The sequence below is a fragment of the Misgurnus anguillicaudatus genome, chromosome 1, assembly GCF_027580225.2.
Source record: "Misgurnus anguillicaudatus chromosome 1, ASM2758022v2, whole genome shotgun sequence".
NCBI classification, from domain to species: Eukaryota; Metazoa; Chordata; class Actinopteri; order Cypriniformes; family Cobitidae; genus Misgurnus; species Misgurnus anguillicaudatus.
In genome coordinates this window covers 31951828-31979041 of record NC_073337.2, presented here as the reverse complement: position 1 = coordinate 31979041, position 27214 = coordinate 31951828, and the positions used below count along the sequence as shown (strand labels likewise).

The 27214-nt window shown below is 39.7% G+C and overlaps 3 protein-coding genes across 6 annotated transcripts; 1 reads left to right on the top strand and 2 right to left on the bottom strand.

Annotated features, from left to right (window-relative positions):
• Positions 1-2531: 2531 nt before the first annotated feature.
• LOC129431872 (C-type mannose receptor 2-like) lies at positions 2532-4444 on the top strand. The gene is made up of 4 exons (XM_073869898.1): positions 2532-2568; positions 2642-3008; positions 3617-3951; positions 4080-4444. The coding sequence occupies exons 1-4, from the start codon at positions 2532-2534 to the stop codon at positions 4442-4444; spliced, it is 1104 nt and encodes a 367-aa protein (XP_073725999.1).
• LOC129431870 (uncharacterized) lies at positions 4288-9814 on the bottom strand. 4 transcript variants are annotated; one of them, XM_073869902.1, is made up of 8 exons: positions 9669-9814; positions 9029-9223; positions 8393-8570; positions 7589-7747; positions 6940-7007; positions 6548-6591; positions 5869-5923; positions 4288-4425 (listed from the first exon to the last, which is right to left on the bottom strand). In XM_073869902.1, exons 1-7 carry the CDS (start codon positions 9720-9722, stop codon positions 5875-5877), a joined length of 747 nt encoding a protein of 248 aa, XP_073726003.1. In that variant the 5' UTR covers positions 9723-9814; the 3' UTR covers positions 4288-4425; positions 5869-5874. The 4 variants fall into 4 exon arrangements, with proteins under 4 accessions (XP_073726003.1, XP_073726004.1, XP_055045964.1 ...); XM_073869903.1 differs by lacking the exon at positions 4288-4425 and adding an exon at positions 5227-5242; XM_055189989.2 differs by lacking the exon at positions 4288-4425 and having other exon boundaries at positions 5797-5923.
• Positions 9815-11319: 1505 nt separating this feature from the next.
• On the bottom strand, positions 11320-22072 carry LOC129431869 (C-type mannose receptor 2-like). Its single transcript, XM_073869893.1, has 4 exons — positions 22036-22072; positions 21599-21962; positions 20737-21074; positions 11320-12106 (listed from the first exon to the last, which is right to left on the bottom strand). Exons 1-4 carry the CDS (start codon positions 22070-22072, stop codon positions 11748-11750), a joined length of 1098 nt encoding a protein of 365 aa, XP_073725994.1. The 3' UTR covers positions 11320-11747.
• Positions 22073-27214: the final 5142 nt, after the last annotated feature.

Sequence of the window (27214 nt, the reverse complement as noted above, 5' to 3'; positions counted from 1 at the left end):
ATTGTTTCCTCCTGCTTATGTAAACCTCGTGCATGCAAAAGACGGCTGGAAAACAGACCAATCTCAACAAAACACAGACTGTGACGTTACAGTCCAGATATACACCCACAACATTAAATTAAAGGGACACTCCACAAAAAAGATAATTTTCCAGCTCCTCTAGAGTTAAACATTTGATTTTTACCGTTTTGTAATCCATTCAGCTGATCTCGGGTCTGGCGCTAACACTTTTATCATAGCTTAGCACAATCCATTGAATCTGATTAGATCATTAGCATTGTGCTAAAAAATGAGTTTCAATATTTTTCCTATTTAAAACGTGACTCTTCTGTAGTTACATCGTGTACTAAGACCAACGAAAAATTAAAAGTTGTGATTTTCTAGTCAGATATGGCTAGGACTATACTCTCATTATGACACATTAACATTCTTGTTGTCTTTTTGTATCATTATTTTTAAAGTTCTGTTTGGTACAATCACAGAGATATTGAAATTTCAACGTGGCGGAAAGTGTAAATTGTAAAGTTGTCCCAGTTTTGATGAGCCAAAACTAAATGTGTGTCACTTTTAGGGTGACCAGACGTCCCGAAAAATTCGGGACAGTCCCGAAATCTAAGCTGCTGTCCCGAATCCCGAATCCTGCTCTAATTGTCCCGAAAATCATACTGAAGCTAAATCTTAATCCGATCCCGCTTTAATTTCCCAGAAAATTATACTAAAGCAAAATCTTGAGTAGTAGTTGTCTGATAAAACATGAGCGATGAGGTTGAGTCATCCTGCAGCCAGCCCCTGCCGGCTGTCCATTGGCCGCAGCCAGCCCCCGCCGGGTGCCCATTGGCTGCAGCCAACCGCTCATTGGCTGCAGCATCTTGTTTTCATACTGTAGGCTCTCATTGTGCTGGCAGCAGTTAAAACCTCCGCGAAATATGCTGACGTTGTATTGTTTCTATTAATGTATCTTATTCATCTATATGCACAAAGACAATAGGACCTTTTTATTTTATAGAGTTGATTAAGAGAGCGAAAGTTGCAGCAACCGCGAGAACAGGGGCACGTTCAATCTCACACCGGTGCGCAACGTTTTGCTACGGTTTCCGGGTTGAACGACATGTTTCCTTGAAACGGTGTGCGACGGAATGCAACAGGTTTTAGAAGCGTTTTCTCTTGTTTGGTGGGTGTGTCAGAAATGTCAGCCCAATCAGCGGCAAGATGGATAAAACCACGCGATAGTAAAGAGACAGCTCGCTCAATGGGTTCAAGTTGGAATGTTGTCTTTCATTCTGGACGGCAAGGTCAGTGACTGTAACATCAACAATATTTTACAGTATTAAACACACACTTATAACGATTTCATCAGGCTTTAGAAACATTTTAAAAAGAATACAAAGAATGGCCTCTCAGCTACCGTAGTTGCAACGCTTACACAACATCACAACAGGGCGTTCAACGCATCACCGTTTCGGTTTAATAAACGGTGTGCAACGTTTTGTCGGTGCTGAACGCAGCCCAGTTGAAAGTGCAGGCAGTGACAGTCAGTCACGTGAAGGAGTCAGATTGGTCGAGGGCAGGCAAGGCACTTTGTTAAAAAAAATACTTCTATAACGTTACGTATTATATAAAATTATACGCATATGTACTTATAATAATAAAAATATGATTAGTTCAGTAACTTCAGTTTGAAATTCCTTATTTTTATTATAAAATAAAGAAAACTATTATTGTATGAATTATTATTGTATAAAGTATAAAATACTATACGTATTATATCAATTTATTTATATGCATATCTACTTATATTAATATGATTGATTCCGTTTGAAATTAAATAAAATTAATAAATAAAACAATTATTGGATGAATAATAATATTACGTCTGCACCCCCCCCCCCCCGTCCCGAATTTCAGCCAATCTCATCTGGTCACCCTAGTCACTTTGCATGAAGTTGATACTTATCTTATAGATGAATACAAACCTTTATGGTATATTACAGTTTTTGTTGGAGAGCAGCCAATCAGATCAACCTCACCTGTATCTTCTGATATTGTTTACTGTAGTTGTGACACTGACTGACACCAACAATATCTCAATATGCAAATCAAAACACTCGCACATCTGAGAGTTTTGTTTAATGTTAGACACAAAGCAGGAAGGTGGAAAATAAACAAACAAGAAGCAAATGAAATATGAAAATGAGTCTTTCTGAAATAAACAAATAATGGGAGGTGTTGAAGATGAGATATAATATAATAACATATAAACAGAGAAACAGAAGATTCAGGAGAGAAACACAAAGTCAACAGTAAGAACTTGATTTACTTTCTCATTACTATGAAAATAATATTTATCAAGAGATACAGTACATGATCAGATTGAGTGACATTTAATAACATCAGATATATATATGTGTGTTAAATGTCACTAAATCTATTTATATGATGTTAAATGTTATGATTACTAAAATTGTGAACAAACAGAATAAACATCAACAAAAATCAACATCTGATGTTTTCAATGTGTTTGTTTTTCAGAAATGACTCAATCTTTATATTTCAGCGTTCTTCTCATCGGTGAGTTTGTGTTTGTGGTTTTATGTTTGTTTTATAATCACATGAGATTTGAATCAAACTCTTTCTTTCATAGCTCTCTGTTCATTATCTGAATGCATTCAGCGCCGCTATCACCACATAAACATGATGAAGACCTGGACTGAAGCTCAGAAATACTGCAGAGAAAACTACACAGATCTGGCCACAGTCAACAACATGGATGACATGAACAACATCAATCAACTGATCATGAGTGTGAGTAACAGTCTGACTGATGTCTGGATTGGACTGATGAGATCAAGTGTTTATAACTGGAAGTGGTCTCTGGGTGATCCAGTGAAATATACAAACTGGTATAATGGAGACTCAAATGGTTCAGATGATTGTGTTTATATGAGAGATGGATCATGGCATCATCAGGACTGTAATGAGAACATGAGATTCATCTGCTATAATGGTGAGTGAAGCTTCATAAAATAACATCAAACCTTCACTTCATCATCAGTGAGGTAGTTGTGTACTGAGTTATTTCAAAGGATAATTGTGTTCCTGTATAGCTCACTGGTAGAAGAACAATGCGTTACCACTGCAGAAGGTCATCATGGGTTTGAATTCAGGGAACACACATACTGAATAAATGTTTACCTTGTAATGTACTGTAAGCTGTATGTAAATGCATATATGCAAAATGATGCAAAAACAATAAACATCACAATAATATCAGTTTATGTTTGACACATTCAATCTGTAAACTACACACACACACACACACACACACACACACACACACACACACACACACACACACACACACACACACACACACACACACACACACACACACACACACACACACACACACACACACACACACACACACACACACACACACACACACACACACACACACACACACACACACAAAACTGTTTATCTTCTGTGTGATGCAAATAAACTTTGTGAAATGTACAGAGAAAGAGATATTCTGTAGATTGACATCTATACTGTAAGTGTATTAAGAGTCAAAGTAAATCATGAAACAATCTTTATTTTCTTAAACAGAGAGCAGTAAAGGATTCATCATTGATGATTCTTCAGTATCATGGAGAGACGCTCAGACCTTCTGCAGACAGCATCATACTGATCTGATCAGTGTGAGGAATCAGATTGAGAATGAACAGATTCAGAAGATCATGAATGACAAAGACATATCTGAAGTCTGGATTGGTCTGTTCAGTGACTCGTGGGAGTGGTCAGATGAGAGTGACTCCACCTTCAGAAACTGGTACTCTCCTCAACCTGATCATGCTGGTTCTGAAGATTGTACAGAGGTCAGAATGACAGAACATGGTCAATGGAATGATGCGGTTTGCAGCAACTCTCAGACCTTTGTGTGTTATGAAGGTGAGTAATAAAAGTCAATGTGTGTTTGATGACAGAAGTTTCTTCATGATTAAAATGATCTCAGTTCAGTGTTTGTGGTGTATGTTTGTTTTGATCTGATGTGTAGTTTGTGTTTGTTGTGTGTTCAGATAAACTGATATTGATCAAAGAGAGTCTGAGCTGGTCTGAAGCTCTGAGATACTGCAGAGAGAATCATGTGGATCTGGTTTCAGTTGATTCAGAGAAGATTCAGTTCATGGTGACAGACGTGATTCATCGATCCTCTACTGATGCTGTGTGGATGGGGTTACGTCACTCCTGTGCTGTTGGTCTTTGGTTCTGGGTGAATGGAGAGATGGTCTGCTATCAGAATTGGGCTTCAGGGAATGAAACAGCAGTGGACGACTGTGACTGTGAAGTGAAATCTGGAGCAGTTCAGTCTGGAGGAGATCATCTCTGGATCAGCCTTCCTCAATCTCACAAACTCAACTTCATCTGCAGCAGAAAAGATTAAGAATACAATAAAATCATTTGATTTAGCCATCACTGCTTTTTTTCTTTGTTTATTATCTGGTTTTCATTTAGTTTTGTTCTTTAGGGTCCATTTATAAACATATAACAGATTAAATACAACATTATGACTTAGTTCAGAATCATTTCATGTTTACTAAAAATATTTTATTTTATTTATGTTAATCTCCTGACACAATATATTTTCTTATGTTTCTTTAATAACAGTTGAATGATATGAAATGAATGTGTTAGTTATATTTTGGGAGTGGGTTAAAGTTTATAATATTTACTCATCAGATGTCACTTCTGTTCTGTTTCATGTGTGATTAATAAAGATTATGAGCTCATATCAGAGTTTAATGAGATTTATTTCTGGATCTTTATTGAATCAAATGAGTTTGTAGATTCCTTTAAATTTGATTCTATTTTATTTTACTTGTTAATATGTTTAAGTATTGTTTAAAAATCTTAACATACATAAACCAAGCCAAGCTATAAAAAATATGTAATAAAGAAATATTACAATTGAGACTATTAATAGAATGTGCCGGCACCACGTTGGAGACCACAGATTTAAACTAAACAAAACAACAGGTAAATACTGTTTTCTACAGCAGTATATTTATAACAGTTTTTTGAAAGTAATGTTTCTCTATCACCTTCTTAGCAAAAAATTTTAAGATTTACCAAATAGGTGTTTCTTTGAGGGAACATTGAACACAAAAGATGTTTTGATAAATGATGGTAAACACACAGCTGATGGTATCCATTGATGATTTGCATGTATTTGTATTTCCAGCTATAAAAATAAACAGGCATTGTTAACTTTCTGGTTACTTTCATTCATAAAAATGCAAAACTTCAGTTTTGTTCAACTGATAAAGAGTTTACATGAGGGTGAGGAAATCAGGACCGAATTGACATTTTTGGGAAAACAATCCTTTAAAACACAACATTGTCATATGAAGAGTTTCGTTGCAGAACGAGATAAATCCATTTTTTAACTTTTTTGTCAAAACATGTTTATTATTATGTTATCATGTTATTATTTTGTTTTATGGTGCTACTTAGCTGTATTTTTTTAAGTTATGAAGATTTAAATCAAAACAAACCAACTGCAGTTGAATTGAAATGAATTGGAATGCACAACCAAAAAACGAGATTTCTGAACAATTAAAAAAACGGTGGTTATCTCGTTTTGCAACGAAACTCTTCATATATTTAAAATGATAGAATGTAAAATTCCTCATAATCATAAACTTGATTAAAACATTAAAAACTGGACATTTTGAATGTTTGCATAATATTAAAGGGAATGTAAACAACAACAATTACACTACACAGAAGAATAACTCAGTTTGCTAGAATTCAATCTTTATCAACAACAATGATAACACAGTAATAAACAATACATTAAACACGCACATTTAGTTATAGTATATTTTCTTTAGGCTCCCAGCTGTTTTTCCACTCCGCCCCGCTGTAAGAGAAACAGAAAGACAGCAGAACAACATTAATATACAAGTGTTTAAATATAACTACTGTATATAAGCACAGTGTCTGGTTGAAAAACATAAATCACATCATGTATATTATATTTTGAATAATTCAATTGTATATGAAGATGCATTCAGCTGCCCATTCAAGATTATGTAAAGATATATAATTGAGAAGCTCAAATGCAAGTCACAAAATGGCACCTCCAAGATAATGATATTAACCGAATGCCCTCAGCACAAATTACATTTACATCAAATACTTTTTAAAATCTGCTTCACTCCAAACTCAGCTCATTCAGAAATACCAGTTTGTTGACCCTTCATATACTCACTGTACACTATCAGTCAGCTAACATGTAATAAATGTTTACTATAACCATTTACTTTTCCATTTTTTGATGTTGTTTTGATATTGATACCCAACAATACAACATATAAATGATAAACCTAAACTACCTTATTATTATTAGACTGTTTGCTTGACAATCAGACTTCATTGTGACTGATCAAACTGCACTTAAAGTTGAATAAATGTTTGTTTTTCTGTTCTCTTTATCAACTACAGTGAAATAAACATGTTTCTGTATAAAGATGATAATACACACCATCCAGAGCAAGGATGCCATTGCACCAACACCTCTTCATGACCCTTAACAAAGACAGAACATACGGTTAAATAAATGACTTTAAACAGGTAGACTATAATGTACTGTATGTGCTGAACCATAAAAATATACAGCATTAAGACAAACAAAGTAAAATAATAGTCAGTGTATAACATAAGTGATATAAAACTATGATATTATTAATATTAAGAGGAAGAAAGAGAACACTGAAAGTAATACATTATATCACTCTTAGTAACTAAATGTGCTGCCATTACAATTAAAATAAAATATAAAATAAGGTTAAAGGCAAAATTCAAACTTTTTCTTTTTTCAAGAAGTATAATTATTCACATTTCTTTCTGAGGTAAATAAATGATTTTAAGACAAACCTCTCTGATCCTTTCCCTCAGTATTTTTTTGTAGGGGAAACTCGATGCTTCATGATGAACGGGACATTCTGAGATGAATGAAAAGAGAAGAAGAAGTTGTAAATATCTTGTAAATATCACCACGAGAGTCAAGAAACTTTTTAAAAAGAAACAGTTACAGTAATACAACATGCCAAAACACGGTACCAACAGGTTAAACATGTTAGCGTCATGTTACAACCACATGCTTAAATATTCTTATTTCATGTTAAACCTTTCTGCCTTCACAGTAAATCATACTAACATTATGTTTAAACATGTTCATTTCACATGTGAAGAGCTATATGCTAAAGTATATAAGAATCATAATAAAACATGCTAACATCATGATGAATAATGCCCATATATATTCTAACTAGCTTTTAATTGTCTATATAATATTAACATTTAAAGCTTAAACTATAGATATTACGTGTGTGATATTTAAATGGAAAAGTCAGAGATTATCTGATCTGTTCAATCTTATTTGGTTGATGATAAAATGTTAATAAAGCTGTGATTAGATCAGTATGTGACTATTAAAGTTACAAATCATCATGAGCTCTTCACAGTAAATAAAGTGTTTAATATAAAAGATGATGTGAGTCAGATGAAAGAGAGATATTTGTACCAGTGTAAGTGATGAGAGACGAGGAGGACACAGAGTCTGATGTTGGATCAGTTTTGATGTTAGATGAGAGAAGATCCTGATGATCTAATGATGAAGTCTGTGTGTCTGAAGTCTCTTCACTGTTTGATGTTGAAGTCTCTGGATCAACTCTCATAATCACTGCGGATGAAAAACAAATGATAACGGGATCTTTGAATAAACACAGACATCAAAATCTACTTAAAGCCTCAGATAAACTACACACTTACAGAAAAACATAAACATCACGCAATAAATGAACGAGGATCACAAACAAGAAACTAATAAAATATACGCTTAATATAGACTACACGATTTAATCTTCATGTTTTCATGATCTGTTAGTTGTAGTGTGTTGTGATGATCTGTTCAGGACGATATACAGAACTCAGTTCATCTCTTTTAGTGTGTCAAAGTATATGAGAACTGATACAGCATCTTCGATGCTTCACAATGTCATGATGCATGATGGGTTTCCTTAAGGTACTACCACACGTGTGAAAGATAAATGATGGTGAACAACAGCACAGGCACAAGAGTACAAGACTAAGTATTAAACTAATATTTCATTTATTATTTTGATATAATATATGTTCTTGTTTACAGAAGTCAGTCACTAGCTCCGCCTACTTAATGACATCATGAACATCATGTGATGATGATTGATCGTGCAGCAGTGTTTAGTCTGACATCTTTCTTTTCCACGACACCTCAGAAGAAAATAATCTCATAATCTGACACAGATAAACATACTGGTGTAGATTCAACCAGGAATGAATCATTTACATTTTTTGTCATCGCCGTTAAGAAGATTTTCATAAATGGTCTTTATGGTGTCAAAGGCATCTTTAGCTTCTTCTGTATCAATCTGCCACGGACAGAGACACTCAGCTCTAAACCCATTTGATGTTCTTCTGGCTAGGAGTAGTGCTGGATATCTCTCCAAAACTTCCCACTTGTGGAGCTGAAACAAAATTACATCAAAATAACAGTGTTATGACCCATAAAGTAAACAATAGTAATGTTTAACCAGAAAAACCAAAGAGATTGTCTGAAATAATGTGTTTTAATATAAAATATTCTTTGAGATTGCTGCACTTTGAGGGCAAAGCAATTGATTCAAATCTTTGTTTCTCTCATCACTAAGCATCTCTATGTCATTCATGTGCCCCTGAAATGTGTTAATTACAATAACAATACTTTTACATTGTATAAAATACATTACACAGACACACATCTGTACTTCAGAGGTAAACTTCTTTGAAAATTCTGAACTGTGTTACACAACAGAACATGAATATCAGCTTGAATGTTAAAAAAGTCAATTATGTGAAAGCAACACAGTATTATAGGTCGTGTAAAAGCTAAAGATGTGTGATTATTTCGTATTTTATGACTTTATGTGTGAATGCATAAACATACCAATAGATTTGAAGCATCATAAACTTTGTTGACAGTGCTGTTTTTCTTCTGTCTGGTTTTCCATTCGTGTGAAACTTGTTTTTTTCTTGTTTCCAGCTTCTGTTTGTACGGCTGCTTTGCATGACAATATTGACAAGTTTTGCTTGCTACACCAATTCTTTCTCCACAGATATGACATTCTTTTTGAGTTGGCATCTGGACATAAAAACAAATCATATTAATAATAAAAACACTGAATGCTGTGATATAAGAGAAAACAGTATTTTCATCCCTACTAAAGAATCACGGTTTCCCTAATGAAAATAAACCAAGATTTTACCACAAATAAAAAAACCTGGTTACCACAAAATAACCATGGGCTTGTAATAGTAACCATAGATCTGAGCTTCTCTTCATTTTTGTAGTAAATCCACGTTTTTACAAATCGCAATCAAAACAACAAACAATCATTGTTACTGTACTTTTACTATAATAATACCATGGTTAACATTAGTCTGGGCTAGAAAACGAAATAAAAACGAAAAATTTCAAAACAAAACTAAGTTTATCATGCACTGCTTTAAAACTAAATAAAACGAAAAAGAAATCAACATAAAACATTTTAACATTTCTTTTAAAATCCTTTTTAAATCTCTCTCACCTCGTGTTTGTACAATGCAGCACAGAGCTCTATAGGCGCACTGCGCATGCGCATCTATGGCTACTCCTTCCTGCATTTAAAGAGTGACTAATGCACGAGCCAATCGCGTTCGAGTGTAAACTGTGACGAAGCGTTTGATTGGTTGAATGTACTGAACGAATACGCCCCTCACTGAACGAGTCGTGTTTTGATTTTGAGAGAGAGAGAATTTGAAAAAAATACTTCATTACAATATTTCACATAAAACACCAACAAATCACAAGTTCAAAAAATAATATTTCCATCAATAATGTGAGAGAGAGATAGAGAGTTTAATTATGAAATATAACTAGTGTTAACAAACATGCCTTACTAAAAACATTACTTGTGTGCATTTTTAGGCAAAACAAATAATATATTTTAAGATATGTCAGTGCAAGATGTTTTCAGTTTGGACAGCTCTTACATTTATTTTAGTCTGGACCAGTTTAATCTCTGTCTGGGAAACCACCCCATAATGTAGATTACTGCTTTATTCTATTATTTAACTTTGTGTTAATCTTTTTGTTATTTTTTATTTTATTTTTAGGCTACTTGTTTACTTTAAATTTTGCACTATATAGGCTACTTTGTTTAATTTTTAATTTGCAGTATTTGTACGCAGCCCAGCTGCAAATGCTTTGTTAATACAAATGTACAGTGTTTGTCATTTCAATAAAGCACACTTACATTGAAAAATGAAATTAAGAGATCAAGCTCATTCATTAAAGCAGAAGTGAAGTATAATGCACAATCCCATATTTATATTCTCAAATTAATCCTCATATTGAACATAATTCATAAATCTGTAAAAAATACCAACCAGTTAAAATGAAGTTACTATGAATGCAAATACTGTGCTATGGAATTATTTTAATGACTCACTTATACATTATGTATGATTATTTGATCAAATATAAGTAATATTTTTTCCATAGTAATTTCAACATGCATGACACTTAATTTGCTGTCTTAAGTATACACATGCAAATTGTTTTTATAATTTTTTCTGTTGTATTTAAGTTTTAAAGATAACATAACAAAGAGGGCTTCAGGAATAACACAGACCTTCCTAAATATGCGTCACTAAGAGAATACTGCCATAAGTGCCCTTACAACAAGTATAGTGTTGACTACCTGGAGAAATACCAATAGAAGACATGAAAAAAATGTATGACAAAAGGACAATTTGGACTCAAATAATGGGCTATGCAATAGATTTTATTAAATTATTATTAACATCTTAAAAACAATCAGGTAGAGCAATGATAAAAAATATTAATCACAACAAGCAGCCCTTCTCTTTAAAGCTAAATATAAGAAGATACAAAAAATCAACACCAACATTTACACTTTAAGGCTCTCCAATCCAGTCAGACACCAGAATAAATATATGTGCCCAAATCAACTCTTACACCAATACATGATAACATGTTTGTACGGTTATATCACTTCTCCAGGATTATGAATCAGAAAATCCCCAAACAAACAGAAATAATATTTACAGTATTTTATGTTAGAAGTTAGTAATGAGACACACAGCAGCACAACAGCAGCACAAGCACCAGCTGATAACCAAGCTGTGCGACATTAAAGGGGAGATTTTACAAGACTTTTTTAAAGATGAAAAATAAATCTTTTGGTGTACATATGTAAAGTTTTAGCATAAAATACCTCACAAATTATTTATTATAACATCTTAAAATGGTCACTTTGTAGGTATGAGCAAAATATTTAGCTTTTTGTGTGTGTCCTTTAAAATGCAAATGAACTGATCTCTGCACTAAATGGCAGTGCTGTGGTTGGACAGTGCAGATTAAGGAGCGGTATTTTATAATAAGATCCTCTTCTGACATCACAAGGGGAGACAATTTTCAATGACCTATTTTTTCACATGCATGCAGAAAATGGTTTACCAAAACTAAATCTTAAAAAAGGTTGACTAATTATATGTAAATCAGAGCAGATATTAGAAATGAGTTCAGCATTGCTGTTGCAGAAAAATATCATAAAGAGAATATAGAGAAGGTTACAGACACATACAATATGATTTCATTTATCTTAATATCTGCTGCAGATGAAGTTGAGTTTGTGAGATTGAGGAAGGCTGATCCAGCGATGATCTCCAGACTGAACTGCTCCAGCTCTGTGTTCAGTGTTGCAGTTCATCAGTTTTGTTTCGTTCCCTGAAGCCCAATTCTGATAGCACACGACCTCTCCTCGTATCCAGATCCAGAGGTTCATTTGACAGTAATAGTGTAACCCCATCCACACGGCATCAGTAGAGGACAGATGAATCACGTCTGTCACCATGAACTGAATCTCCTCTGAATCAACTGAAACCAGATCCACATGATTCTCTCTGCAGTATCTCAGAGCTTCAGACCAGCTCAGATTCATCTGGATCAATATCAGATTATCTAAACACACAACAAACACAAACTACACATCAGATCAAAACAAACATACACCACAAACACTGAACTGAGATCATTTTAATCATGAAGAAACTTCTGTCATCAAACACACATTGACTATAAGAACAGTGGATTTTGGAGTGGATTTAGGAAGACTCTATTAGCAAGTGACCCAAACCAGACTTAGATATTCCAGCGAAAGATGATTTCAAATCAAACATGCATTTTAGTCTGGGACTAGACCTAAACCTTGCCTTGGTAACCCTGATGGTGCTTTAATATTTGCATCAAATGCCTGATCAGAACATAAGTTTGACTTTTCCCTCTCTCTCTCTCTCTCTCTCTCTCTCTCTCTCTCTCTCTCTCTCTCTCTCTCTCTCTCTCTCTCTCTCTCTCTCTCTCTCTCTCTTCTCCTGGACTCTCTTCACATCATATTATTTGGCTCTGAACCGCGGTACACTTTCATCATCAAACTGATGTTGCTGATCATCATCAGCTATGAATCAGAATACATCTAATACCTCATGCTGCGTTGCTGTATGACAACATTTATATCAAACTGATTGCAGCACCTTATGACTAAAACATGACTACAAAATCACATTTATATGTATCAGTTCAATCTATGATGTAAGATAAATTTGTATACTTACTGGGTGGTGGTGATGATGGTATGATACATTCATAAGACACATTCAGGTATTTGTAAGTGTTATGACAGGGTTCAGTGAAAGCTGTATTTGTCACATGAATAGAACAGTTCAGCTTTCCATCACATCTGTGAGAAAAACAAACAATGAATGAAAAGATGAAGATCAGATGAATATAAAATAATGATGATTTGAATATCTCTATAAGTGTAATGATGTGAACTCTTCTTACTGTTTGGTCATCACACTTAGAGTTGAGCTCTGACTGCAGTGAACATTTGAGATCTGATTAGGTATTCCATTGGAGCAGATTGTGTTGTCTGTCCGCCCATAATTGGCTGAAATCACTTTAATGTTTCCGTCATCTGTTGATAAAATAACATTAACTAGAGATGTATTATTCATATTTATTTAAATTACATCAGTAAATATTTATTTTATCATTATGTTGAAAGGTCTTATATCACTGTTCAACATGAAAATTAAATGAACTCACCACAGCTGAGACGGGCAGTGTTTGATTGACAGATAACTAGTGTCTTTACACCTAGAGTCAGAGAAGAGTAATGAGTTAGTTTGGTATAGTGATGTTTACTGCTAACCTTTATTAGCTGAACACCTGCGGTTAGATTACACATCTAAAGACACTTCTAATATTCACAGCTCCTGTCCAGTTCATCAGTTTAAATTAATCTCTATCAAACACGTATTACCAGTTAACTACTAGAGCTCATTAGTAAAATACAGGCCAGATTAATATGATGATGTTTACAGACACTGTTTGATCAAATCACACTACATGCACTGATTGAATGTTATGTTGATGTGTTTTATTTCAGGTGTGATCACACTTACTGTATAAATCACACATGAATCACACATATACATTAACACAACATTCATTCAGGGCACAGACACGTATAGACAAAACCTCATTCTTAATTTTGCTTAGAAAATCAACGAGTGATAGTCACAAATGAAGTAATAAGAGATGATGTTCAAGTGGTGGGGTGTGGAGGATAGTTCAGTTCAGTTCAATTTATTTATATAGCACGTTTAAAAACAACCATGGTTGACCAAAGTGCTTAACAATGTCATACACAAATAAGACAATATAAAAACATCATAATTGTCTCTGCTTAGCGCGAAACAAAATAGATAGGATAGATAATCCGGGTCTAATGTTGACTCATTGTTTCCATTACTGAGGAAATAAACACTTCTTTAAAACTGTGAATCACTTTCACTCAACAGTAACACTGCATACAAAACATTTTATGTAGTATATTACTGTAACTAGGGTTAAATTCAATATCTAGAGTTAGATTTCACGTATAAATCATCATTAACTTTGTGGTGGACTTGAAATTAAGTTCTAAATGAAGGTTTGGGAGGAGTCTAAACATTTAGTGCTATCAATCACTTTAAGAGCTTATATAAGCGAGTCAGTTTACACTCCTTCCCAGTGATGATTCATCCGGCATCCCTCCTCCTCCCTAATCTCCTCCTTCATTCACTCTTTTCCTTTCTCTACACACTTCTACTATAGGACTTGAGCTGAGTCTCAGGTTTGAGTTTCCTTCAAGGTTAGCAAGCCAAGTTTATTTACTATTATTCATTAAACTGAATGTGCAGATGAACTAGTGAAAGGATATATATTGAGATAGAGACACAAGTGTTTGATTAATGTGATGTGTTTTGACAGCTCAGATTTAATAAATCTTGTAGTTTGTTAAAGGCGGAGTGCACAATGTTTGAAAGCAAATGTTGATATTTGAAATAACCCAAACAAACACGCCCCTACCCCAATCTGGACCTTCTTTTAAAAGACCCACCCCACACATACGCAACCCGGCAAGGATGTCAGTTAGTAGACACGCCCCTTACTGCTGATTGGCTATAAGTGTGTTTTGGTACTCAGCCCGTCTCCCTTTCCAAAGCGTTTTTCAAACATCGTGCACTCCGCCTTTAATAAAAATTTTTTAAACGATTCTTGTAGTTATTGTGTAATGTTAACTACATGATAAACACCCAACCACCTCACAAACTATTTGACCACATCATCCTCCATAAATGTTTTACATGTTGAGCGCTGCTGAGTAATAAACTTTAAAACTTTATATATTAAATTAAACCAAAAAAAAAAAAAAAACAAGACTTGACTGAATCAAACAAACAAAGTCAACAAATACTTTATACTGTCTACTAGTTACATTAATAATACAGATTAAGCAGAAAACGTCTCGGTTACGTATGTAACCCTCGTTCCCTGAAGGAGGGAACGGAGACGTCACGTCGTGACCGACGAATTGGGAACTCGCTTAGAGAGACCAATCTGCTTCGAATACTACTAAAACGCCAATGAACTTGGCATTGAGATATTTGCATAATGCTGGCGCCGCCCCGCCAGGTGCGTATATAAGCCCCAGGTGCAAATATAGAAATCAGCTTCTTTTTCGCTGAGAAAGCCGGAAAGTGTGACCGGACGATAAACAGCAGGGAGCAGCCCTGTGGCGACGGGACGTGACGTCTCCGTTCCCTCCTTCAGGGAACGAGGGTTACATACGTAACCGAGACGTTCCCTTTCAGTCGGTCACTACGACGTCACGTCGTGACCGACGAATTGGGAATCCCTACCAAAACGCCACTGAGGGCTGACCTCTTCCAGTGTCTGCGTAAAGCCCTCCGGTTCCACTTAAGGATAAGGAGAATTAGGTTTTAAGGCAGAAGGCCGGGCACTAGATGTTCCTTTAACCCACAGTAGTGCCAGCGACTGGGAAGCGCCCTATCTGAGCGGTATAGGGACGCTGCGGAAGCCACCGCCCCGTTAAGGGCTAATGGTGGGCGAAAGTCAACCGTAGTTGAGGTATAAATGACAGCCGTGGCTGTGTAAGCAAAGCAGTGCTCTGCTGAGGGAAACGTGGGCTAGTAGGATTAACCCCACGGAAAATACTCACAAAGGAACCCGGTGGGACGCAATGTGGATGCCCGAGCCAAACACAGGTTCGCGAGGATACAGCTAGTGAGAGGCTGGCAGCAGATGCTCCGCAACATCAGGCTGCCAAGGCAGCGGAGGAAGGCAAAACAAATTATTACGCGTTTTTGCCTCGATGGCCTTCCATACTGAGCTCAGTTTGGAGCAGCAGTCGGAGGTTGCAAGCCGACCTGCGAGCCTGTTCTCTGTGCTTCCCCTAACGAGGAAAGAACACGAGAGGAGACAGGCTCGACACGAACACTGTAAAATCTAGTGAACGTATTAGGTGTCGCCCAACCAGCAGCTCTGCAGATGTCTGTTAGCGAGGAACCACGAGCGAGTGCCCAAGATGAGGCAACACTTCTAGTAGAGTGAGCTCTCAAATTAAATGGACAAGGAATGCCCTGCAGATTATAAGCAAGGGCGATAGTATCAACTATCCAATGAGACATCCTCTGCTTAGTGACAGCTTTCCCTCTCTGCTGACCACCATAACAAACAAAGAGCTGATCTGAGGTCCTAAGGCTTTGTGTGCGATCCACGTAGATGCGTAACGCTCGTACGGGGCATAATAAAGCCATGGTCGGGTCTGCCGTCTCCGCGGGCAGAGCTTGTAGGCTCACCACTTGATCTCTGAAGGGAGTGGTGGGCACTTTGGGCACGTAGCCTGGTCTGGGTCTCAATGTAACACTCGAGACAGCAGGGCCAAACTGAAGGCACGAATCGTCGATAGAGAATGCATGAAGGTCACCTACCCTCTGAACAGAGGCCAATGCGAGTAGGGTCAGAGTTTTCATTGATAAAAACTTCAGACTCACAGACTGCAAAGGCTCGAATGGGTTTCCCTGCAGGGCTTTCAGCACCATGGACAGGTCCCAAGGAGGAATAGAGGGAGGGCGCGAGGGGTTTAGCCTACGAGCGCCTCTTAAAAACCTAATAACTAAGTCGTGCTGGCCGACTGATCTGCCGTTAATAAGTGAGTGATGAGCAGAAATAGCAGCGATATCAACTTTAATGGTGGAGGGTGACAGCCTACCATCTAACCGGTGTTGAAGGTATGAAAGCACAACATTAATGGGGCATTCTCGAGGGTCCTCGCGTTGCGAAGAGCACCAATCGACAAAAAGGTTCCACTTAAGCGCGTAAGCCCGTCTTGTGGACGGAGCTCGAGCAGCAGCGATGGTGTTAGATATCGCTTGCGATAAATCACCTAAACCTTGTGCGCGCTCAACGACCATACGTGGAGATCCCACAGGTCGGGGCGCGGGTGCCATAATGTGCCCCCTCCTTGAGAAAGAAGGTCCTTCCTCAGGGGAATCCGCCAGGGAGGGGCTGTCGCGAGGAGCATTAGTTCTGGAAACCAATTCCTGGTCGTCCAGTAAGGAGCGACCAGTAGAAGGCTCTCCTCGTCCTGCCTGACTTTGCACAGCGTCTGTGCGATTAAACTCACTGGTGGAAACGCGTATTTGCGCATCCCCCGCGGCCAGCTGTGTGTCAGCGCATCCACGCCGAGGCTGCCCTCGGTTAGTGAATAAAACAGGCGACAGTGGGTATCGTCTGGCGACGCAAACAGATCTATCTGCGCACGACCGAACTTCTTCCAAATTAGCTGTACCGTCTGGGGGTGGAGTCGCCATTCTCCGGGGCGCGCAGCTCGGGAAAGCGCGTCTGCCGCTGTATTGAGCGAACCCGGAATATGAATGGCACGAAGGGACCTCAGATGCTTCTGACTCCAAAGGAGGAGATGACGGGCGAGATGCGACATGTGACGAGAGCGCAAACCGCCTTGACGGTTGATATACGCAACGGTCGCAGTGTTGTCGGTGCGTACTAGTACATCCTTCCCTCGCAGCTCCGTAGCAAAGCGTACGAGTCCCAGATATACAGCCCACAACTCGCGGCAATTGATATGCCAGTGCAGCTGGGGTGCTGTCCACACCCCCGAAGCTGCAAGCCCGTTGTACGTGGCTCCCCACCCCGTGTTGGATGCATCTGTGTGTACAACAGCATGCCAATAAATCTGTCTCATGGACACCCCTGCTCTCAGAAACGCAGGGTCTAACCACGGGGTGAATGTTAGACGACACGCAGGTGTAATGGTTACACGGTGAATGCCGGCGCGCCACGCTCTCCTCGGGACTCGATCGTGAAGCCAACGCTGAAGCGGTCTCATATGGAGCAGCCCGAGCGGTGTCACGGCCGCGGCTGCTGCCATATTTCCCAGGAGCTTCTGAAATTGTTTCAGAGGGACCGCGTTCTTCCCTCGGAAAGAACCAAGGCAAGTCAGAATTGATTGGACGCGCGCTTCTGTTAAACGTGCTGATAAATCGATCGAGTCCAGTTCCATCCCGAGAAAAGAGATCCTCTGCGTGGGGCAAAGTTTGCTCTTTTCCCAGTTGACCCGAAGACCCAGACGGGCGAGATGCCGAAGCGTTAAGTCTCTGTGCTCGCAAAGCGTCCGTCGAGAATGCGCTATTATAAGCCAATCGTCGAGGTAAGCCAAAATGCGAACACCGCTCTCTCTCAGGGGCTTTAACGCCGCCTCCACTACTTTCGTAAATACACGGGGAGAGAGAGACAGCCCGAACGGTAGTACTTTGTATTGGTATGCCCGCCCCTCGAACGCAAAGCGCAGAAACGGTCTGTGGCGAGGGAGAATGGACACATGAAAGTACGCGTCTTTCAGATCTATTGCTGCAAACCAATCTTGGGGGCGTATTGACTGAAATATCAGTTTCGGCGTTATCATTCTGAAGGATCGTTTTTGGAGAGATCGGTTCAGAACGCGCAAATCCAAGATCGGTCGTAACCCACCGCCCTTCTTTGGAACTCTGAAATACGGGCTGTAAAACCCTGAGCTCATCTCGGTTGGAGGGACCGGTTCGATCGCGTCCTTTGCCAGGAGGACATCGAGTTCTGCACGCAGTACATGTGCATCGGACGCTTTCACTGTAGTGAAACGAATGCCCGAGAATTTGGGTGTGTGCCGGTTGAATTGAATTTCGTAACCGAGGCGGATTGTGCGTAATACCCATCGAGACGGACTGGTAAGCTGAAGCCAAGCTTCCAGGGACCGTGCGAGGGGAATTAACGGCACAACCGGAGAGCTCGCGGTGGGGCAGACGAGCGGAACAGGTGAGACTGCCGGTGCGCGCGCCGTAAGAGCGCACGCAACTACAGTGTGTGTGTGTGTGTTGTGACACTGACCTGAGACCGCTGAGGGTGCTGGTGGTCCGGTCTCCGCAGTGGAGAGCTCGGACTCCTCAGAACCCCCGCTGGCAATGGAGGAGAGGGAGGATGAGCAGATGAATGCCCGCTCACGGCTCTCTCGATCCTCTGAAGACCTGGAGAAGGAATAGGAATGCACTCTTTTTGTGGTTTTGTGGGTGCCGGCTGAGAAGCCGGCGGAACAGAAACAAAACGAAACCAAAGATTTTCCACCCGGCCCCTCCTCCGGGGGAAGGAGCGGTGCGTTCACCACCTCCCGAAGAGTGATCCCATCCGAATCCAGGTCGCCCGTCTCAGGGCCGCTTAGATCCCCGTTTGCGACCACGGGAAGCGGGTGGAGCGGGCGGGGCGGGCTGTCGACGGCTGTTCCCCCTCCGTTGTCTGGATGACTTCCTAGGGGGGGGGGGCGGAGGCAGCCGCTGCAGGGCGCCCTCGGCGAGGAGCAGACTGGGCAGCCGGTGCTGGTGGACGAGAGGCAGGCCTCTTGCGCCGGGGCATGATCTTGGAGATCGCTTCAGTCTGCTTCTGAGCGGCGGTGAATTGCTGTGCAAAAGACTCCACCGTGAAGCCCGGGCAGCTCCGAAGAACCAATCATCCAGGCGGGACGGTTCGGGCTGTGGGGGGTTAACCCACTCCAACCCTACGGTCTCCGCCGCTCGAGAGAGCACAGCCACCATCTCCGGGTCAAACTCCGGCGTCACAACCCGACCAGAGGGAGGAAGAACGTCGGAGTCAGCTTCAGAAAGAGGGGCTCCACCCTCGGGTGTTGCGGTCGAAGCGGGTCCAGAGGGAGGCGCAACGGATTCTACAGCGCTCGTAGAACACGAGGCTGCAGTCTCCATAGGCACCTCAACCGGCTGAGGACGGGAAGGCTGAGAGCCGGAGGACGAATCCCCCGACCGGCTCAACACAGTTAAACGCAGATCGTCCTTAGAGAGCTTCGCAGCCGCTCCGTGGCGGCGGTCAGAACTCACCGGACGCGGACGCCGTTCCCGTAGAAACGACAACCGCCTGCGTAAATCCAGAAGGGACATCTCCTCGCAATGAGAACATGCACCCCCAGCGAACGCCGCCTCCGCATGCTCGATGCGCATCCAAGAACACACGGACGAAAAGCCATCCTGAAAAGGACGCTGATCTCCGGATATACGAGAGAGTGGCTGCCTTTAACAAGGCACAAAGCTCTCCGTATCACTCTTTTAGGGAAATTCACTCTTAGATGCTCAGTTGATGATGCGCACAGGGATCAGCAACGCACTCACTAATAACTCAAAACAAAAAAGATGCAGAGTAGTGGAAAACTGCGGCGTCCGCTGTGGTACTGCTTGTCCAACCAACTTCAGCAATCGTTTCCCACCAGAGCAGAGAGTAGCTTCTCAGTAGCAGATACTGCCGGCTTTCGAAGCGATAAAAAGCTGATTTCTATATTTGCACCTGGGGCTTATATACGCACCTGGCGGGGCGGCGCCAGCATTATGCAAATATCTCAATGCCAAGTTCATTGGCGTTTTAGTAGTATTCGAAGCAGATTGGTCTCTCTAAGCGAGTTCCCAATTCGTCGGTCACGACGTGACGTCGTAGTGACCGACTGAAAGGGAACTATAAAATACTGTATACATTATTAATATATTCAGAGTATTATACTGTAAAGACTCTTTTATCATAACTGGAAATCACATTACAATTATTTAAATAAAGAAATGTTTTACAGCATGTGATGAACTGAGATCATTTATGAAGAAATTTCTGTCATCAAACACACATTGACTTTTATTACTCACCTTCATGACACACAAAGGTACGAGAGTAACTGCAAACCACATCAATCCAATGACCCGGATCTGTCACAATGACCTCTGTACAATCTTCAGAACCACCTTGATTATTAGGTTCACCAGACATCCAGTATCTGAATCCAGATTCACTTTTATCTGACCACTCCCATGAGTCACTGAACAGACCAATCCAGACTTCAGATATGTTTTTGTCATTCATGATCTTCTGAATCTGTTGATTCTCAGTCTGATTCCTCACACTGATCAGATCAGTATGATTCTGTCTGCAGAAGTTCTGAGCGGCTCTCCATGATACTGAAGAATCATTAATGATGAATCTTTTACTGCTCTCTGTTTAAGAAAATAAAGATTGATTCATGATTTACTTTAACTCTTAATACACTTACAGTATAGATGTCAATCTACAGAAACTCTTTACTTATTAACAGTATTGAATTAACAGTGTCTCTCTCTTTATCTGTTTGTATTTCTTTCAGTTTAAGCAATAAGTTTATCACACAGAGATAACAGAGAGCTATGAAAGAAAGAGTTTGAGTCAAATCTTATGAGATAATAAAACAAACATAAAACCACAAACATAAACACAAAGTTTTAGGAGTCAATCTCTATGTGGTGATCATGTCAATCATGTTTTTTCATCATCTATCAATGTGTTTTAATAAAGTTGAGTGAATAAACTGATCTGAGTGTTTTTTAGTTTGTTGTAGTTTACAGAAGAGTGAATGTGTCAAACATAATCTCACATGATATTTGTGTTTCTGTGATGTTTATTATTGTTGTCTTGTAAAGTTTACATCTGATGATGTTTTGTTAAGTGAAGGTTTGATGTTATTTTATGAAGCTTTACTCACCATTGTAGCAGATGAATCTCATGTTCACTTTACAGTCCTGATGACGCCATGATCCATCTTTCATATAAACACACTGACCTGGACCATTTGAGTCTCCATTATACCAGTTTGTATATTTCACAGGATCACCCAGAGACCACTTCCATTTATAAACACCTGATCTATTCAGTCCAATCCAGACCCTAGTCTGGCTGTTTTTCACACTCATCTGTTGATTCATGTTGTTCAGGTCATTGATGTTATTGACTGTGGCCAGATCTGTGTAGTTTTCTCTGCAGTATTTCTGAGCTTCAGTCCAGTTCATCATCATGTTTATGTGGTGATATCGGCGCTGAATGCATTCAGATAATGAACAGAGAGCTATGAAAGAAAGAGTTTGAGTCAAATCTCATGAGATTATAAAACAAACATAAAACCACAAACACAAACTCACCGATGAGAAGAACGCTGAAATATAAAGTTTGAGACATTTCTGAAAAACAAACACATTGAAAACATCAGATGTTGATTTATTCTGTTTTAATTTATTGTAAATGTGACAAAAAGAAGCTGAAACAACTTTATTTTTTACAAAACACCTCTTTCCTCTCTAAACAATTGCGATTAATGAAAGAGAAGAGAAAGAGGAGAGAATCAGTTTACAGTTTTTCCCACAATCACTAAAACACATTTCTTAAAACTAGTTCCCATTCTCACAAAACCTTAAATAGACACACAAACAAATCTTCAAACAACCTTCACAAGACCTCAGACTAAATTAAACAATCTCCTCACTATCACTTTATGACATTTTCATTTCAATATCTTTGTACTTATAAATAAACTAACACAATGAAATAAACACTGAATTCTGAATATTATTTTAAATAAAACATTAAATGAGTTTATGTAAGAACTTGTGTACATTTATGAAATAAAGTCTGGTGTTATCAATAAAACTGGTTTGTACCAAATCCCTACAAAGTTTCATTTATAGTCATTAAACATTAATACACAATCCTTATAAAACACTGTGATATCATAAATATTATTTTAATATGAATGAGAAAGTAAATCAAGTTCTTACTTCTGAGTTTGTGTGTTTCTCTTCTGAATCTTCTGTTTCTCTGTCTGTGTGTTTAGTTGTTATTATATTATATCTCATCTTCAACACCTCCCATCATTTGTTTATTTCTTTAGAAAGGCTCATTTTCATATTTCATTTCCTTCCTGTTTGTTATTTTCCATGTGATGACAAACAGAATTCACAGTGGAAAACTTCATTCTCTTTATTTGCATATCATCATACAAGTATATGTCAATACAACACAGTGAATAAAAGATATTAAAACATAAAGGTAAAGTTGTGACATAACACAGATGAATGAAGAGCAAAACTGTACACAGGATTATTGAAGCGTAGTAACAATGTTAACAACAGGAGACCGAATACTTACAAAGAAATCAATTATATAAAAATGCCTTTTATTATGTTGGCTTGACAAAGCTGAAATGTACAGTAGTATCCTAGCACTTAGGAAGAATAGTTTTCTCATTTTAGTTAGTAACTAAAAAGTTGCTAAAAGTTTACATTTAATGGTAACTTACAGTTGCAGCAGTGAGTGAATGGGTGAATGTGAGGCAAATTGTAAAGCGCTTTGGATGGCCATTGTAACAAAACGAACGCGCACTGGGCAACAAACACAAGGACTCTTAAATAGGGAGAAAGTAAATTACATACACCTGAAAATAATTAGTAAGGGATCGGGGAAAAAGTGACGAGACCCGGGAAATGTGTGGTCAGAATAAACCAATACAAAAACCACACATTTCCCACATAAAACATGGTACTGCCAGGACCCCGAACACAAAAGGTGTGTTCGACTTCATGCGGCGCTGTGCAGACCGATCGGCGGCTGACTTGAAGCAGTGCATTTTGGTTAGTACTTTTGTCCGACTTCAGCTGGCGCTGCAGGCACGTGACTGTGTCATATGGTTTTTAAGTACCGCGAGAGCGTTTCGAGAGTAGCCGGCTAGCTCAGCCGGTGCAGCTTCTCCAGAGCGGCTGCCCGGAGTTGTGATGACGTAACAGCTTTACTTGATTGGTCATCTCATTGATGACAACGATCACTTGCGTTTCAAGTTTAATCCAACCTTTAGTTTCACTAATAAACATTATAAATTCATGTTTTAAAACAGGAAAAAACACTTTAATATCTTTAAATATGTTATATTGTGTCGTGTAATAAAATAAAAATGAAAATAACAAACTCTATTGGTATTTTAATAATATATGCTTGTTTCCCGTTATTTTCGGGTATACAGTATAAGCAGCAATTAAAATATTCGATATAAAATGTTTCTGGTTGCAACTTTTTACTAAAAGGTTTGTTTTTATCAAATGCAGCATCTAATTCACTTCATTCGCGATTAACAACAAGGAAACACGGCACACACGTCACTACGGCAAGCAGCTTGACGGCTCCGTCTTCAGTTCCTCCCTCGACTGCAAGCGGCAAACCTCGCCGATCGGTCTGCGCAGCGCCAGATGATCTCAAACACACCTAATGACTAGATGTAATAAAACACATGATTTCGGACGGATCCTGACAGTAGCCCCCCCTTAAAGAGCGGCTACCAGACGCTCCTCAAGGGGAACACTAAACACGGGACAAAACAGACTGCATACAAGACATAATCCAAGAAAACATAACAAAGACTAACAAGGGTAAAACAGGAAATAACAATAACCGGATTAGGGAGGGACAATAAAAATAACAAACAAGGGAGGGGGGGTGGGGGAACACAAGAGTTCATAGGGGGTGGTCCAGGGTGGGATGGTGGGAAAGGAGTCTGGGTAAACTTGGGGAGAGTTCTGGAAGGTTCATGGCTGAAAATGGCAAAATCTGGCTGGGGTTGCGCTGGCTGCGCCCACGGCTGGGGTGGCGCTGGCTGCCCCCACGGCCAGTGGTGTCAAAAGTATTCATATTCATTACTCAAGTAGAAGTATAGATACTAGGGTTTAAAAAGACTTTTGTAGAAGTTGAAGTATCAACTCAAGCTTTTTACTCAAGTAAAAGTGAAAAAGTACTGGTTTCAAAACTACTTAAAGTATAAAAGTAATGTAAGGAAAAAAAAAGTTATTACGGAAAAAAGCCTAGGCCGCACCACAGGGGCCTTTTGGGCACTACCCTATCTCCTCTAAAAATGTTTCTAAAGGCCATAATAACTATAGTGTTATATTAAAAATGTTAATGTTAAAAAATTTGGGATGCACTAGGGCCAGGGGTAGGCAACGTCAGTCCTGAAGTGCCGATTCCTGCAGATTTTAGCTCCAACCCTTATAAAACCTTGGTTACCTGTAGTTTCAGGTGACTTTAACCTTTATTAGTTTGTTCAGGTCTGCTTGATTAGATCTGGAGCTAAACACTGCAGGACATCAGCACTCCATGTTGCCTACCCCTGCACTAGGCTATCTGTTTCAACCACATACGGTATATGCCCATTAAAAATGAACGCATTTCAATACAATGCAAACAAATACATTAAAGCAGTGGTTCTCAAACTGGATGGTGCCAGGGGCCCCAGTTTTATAATATTTTATGAAATACATTACTTTATTATAAATTCTGTGTAATTAAACCTCAGAAAAATAAGGCTACTAAACAAAATCAATAAATTGTATAATTTAATATGTTTTGTTTAATTCAAATTTTAAGTTTTAGAATGTTTGTCAATCCACTGTACACAAGGGAGGCCGTAAAAAATGTTTGATAACAACTGCATTAAAGAACCATATGTGTACTACTGAGCATTAACATGTGTTCCATAGAAAGGAAGATATAATGACTAGTTGCCTATAAATATTGTAATGGTGCAAAAAGTCAATCTTCAGAGCAGTGCCGCTGGCTGCGTCGGCGGCTCTGCGCGCTCCGGCGGCTGCGTCGGCGGCTCTGCGCGCTCCGGCGGCTGCGTCGGCGGCTCTGCGCTCCGGCGGCTCTGCGCGCTCCGGCGGCTCTGCGCGCTCCGGCGGCTGAGCAATCTCCCCCTTCCTCCTGTTCTTCCTTCGGGGTTGCGGAGCAGATAGTGGATGCGGTGGTGCTCTCAAGTCGGAGGAGGACCCCCCAGACGAAGACTCCCAGGAGATCCTCCTCTCACGCTTCCCTCGAAGGGACAGAGGCGGGGAGTGGCTCTCTGGAGCCGGAAGAGAGAGTTCAGGGTCGCCGAACCCCCACATCCCTACGGTTCGTCCCTCCTGGATGGCCTGAAGTGGACGGGGTTCGGCGGTTCTGATCGGGTTCCGCCTGGCGTTAATTTCGGGTCCGCATACGAGTGGGTCATAAAACTCGTAACCCGACTCGTTTGCGGGACGGGAACCCCTTACCCGTCTCACCAGGCGAGTACCGGTGTACATGTCCGCTGGGTTCTTTTGTTATGTGAGGATATGACAAAGAACGAACCCAAATGCAGACAGAACTAAAAATGAAATGATTTATTAGTAGTTGTAGCGGACCTCTATCTGTCAAAATTTGATTGATTTATGACCCCCTTTGACAGGGGGCGGGACTATCAATCAAAAGCTGTACAATCTGTCTAGGTTTGAGAGAATCGTATATCACGGGAGGGCTTTAGACAGCGAGTATCCGGACCGTGCGTGTTTTACGATGTGTCAATCAGCGCGTTGTTATTCCTGTGTGTGTGTGTGTTTTATGTCAAGCCTATGCTGTCATGTTTATTGCTGTCAAAAAATAAAGTTTATAGTTTTAGACTGTCCAGGTTCTGTCATTTTTTATGACCGCGATCTCTCTCTCTCTCGCCCCCACTGCGCGTCTCGCCCCAGCGCGTCTCACAGCGTGTGTGTGTGTTGTATAAATGGGTGTTATAAGATAGGCTTGTTTAAAACAGGTTATAGGTTTTCAGTGAATGAAAAGACTTTGGTTCTATCTTAACCGTTGAACAATGGCTGGCGCATTTAATACCCCTCCGGCTTCTGGTATGGAGATGGATGAAGATGTGACTTTTGCGCCCAAGAGGGGTGTGGGGCATCGTGTGCGTTTGACAGAGTTTTTACATGATTCGGAAGACACGGTTAAATATGAATTTCTAATGGCTGACAAACGTTTGGGGTACTACGAGTTTGACAAGAAATTGCGCACTGTAAAGCTTTACAGTGCGCAATATCTATACTGACATTATCGAATATCAGTCAGTAGGTGATGCATATGTACCGCTCCTAGGATGTGTACATATAACTGGTGAAAACAACAACATCGTTTAACATCTGTTAATACAGACATCGTTTAACATCTGTTAAACTATGGAACAGACGCTCTCGAGACGACGTTCTCCTCTGGACTATATTATAAAGATTCTCCGGGGCATATGGATGCGACAGATCCAGCTGCGGGAAATAGAGGCCTAACAAAGAGAGCAGCCTTTACAGAGTCCAGCAATATCGTGGAGCTATTAGGACCCATTCACAGCGATATATTCTTTCAAGAAAAATTGTTGCTTAACGGAGTAGATGTTAAAATCCGTATGACTAGGGCCAAAGATGAGTTTTGTTTGATGAGAAACGATAATGTAAACTACAGAATAAACATTGTTTCAGCATCTCTGTTTGTTAAAAAAGT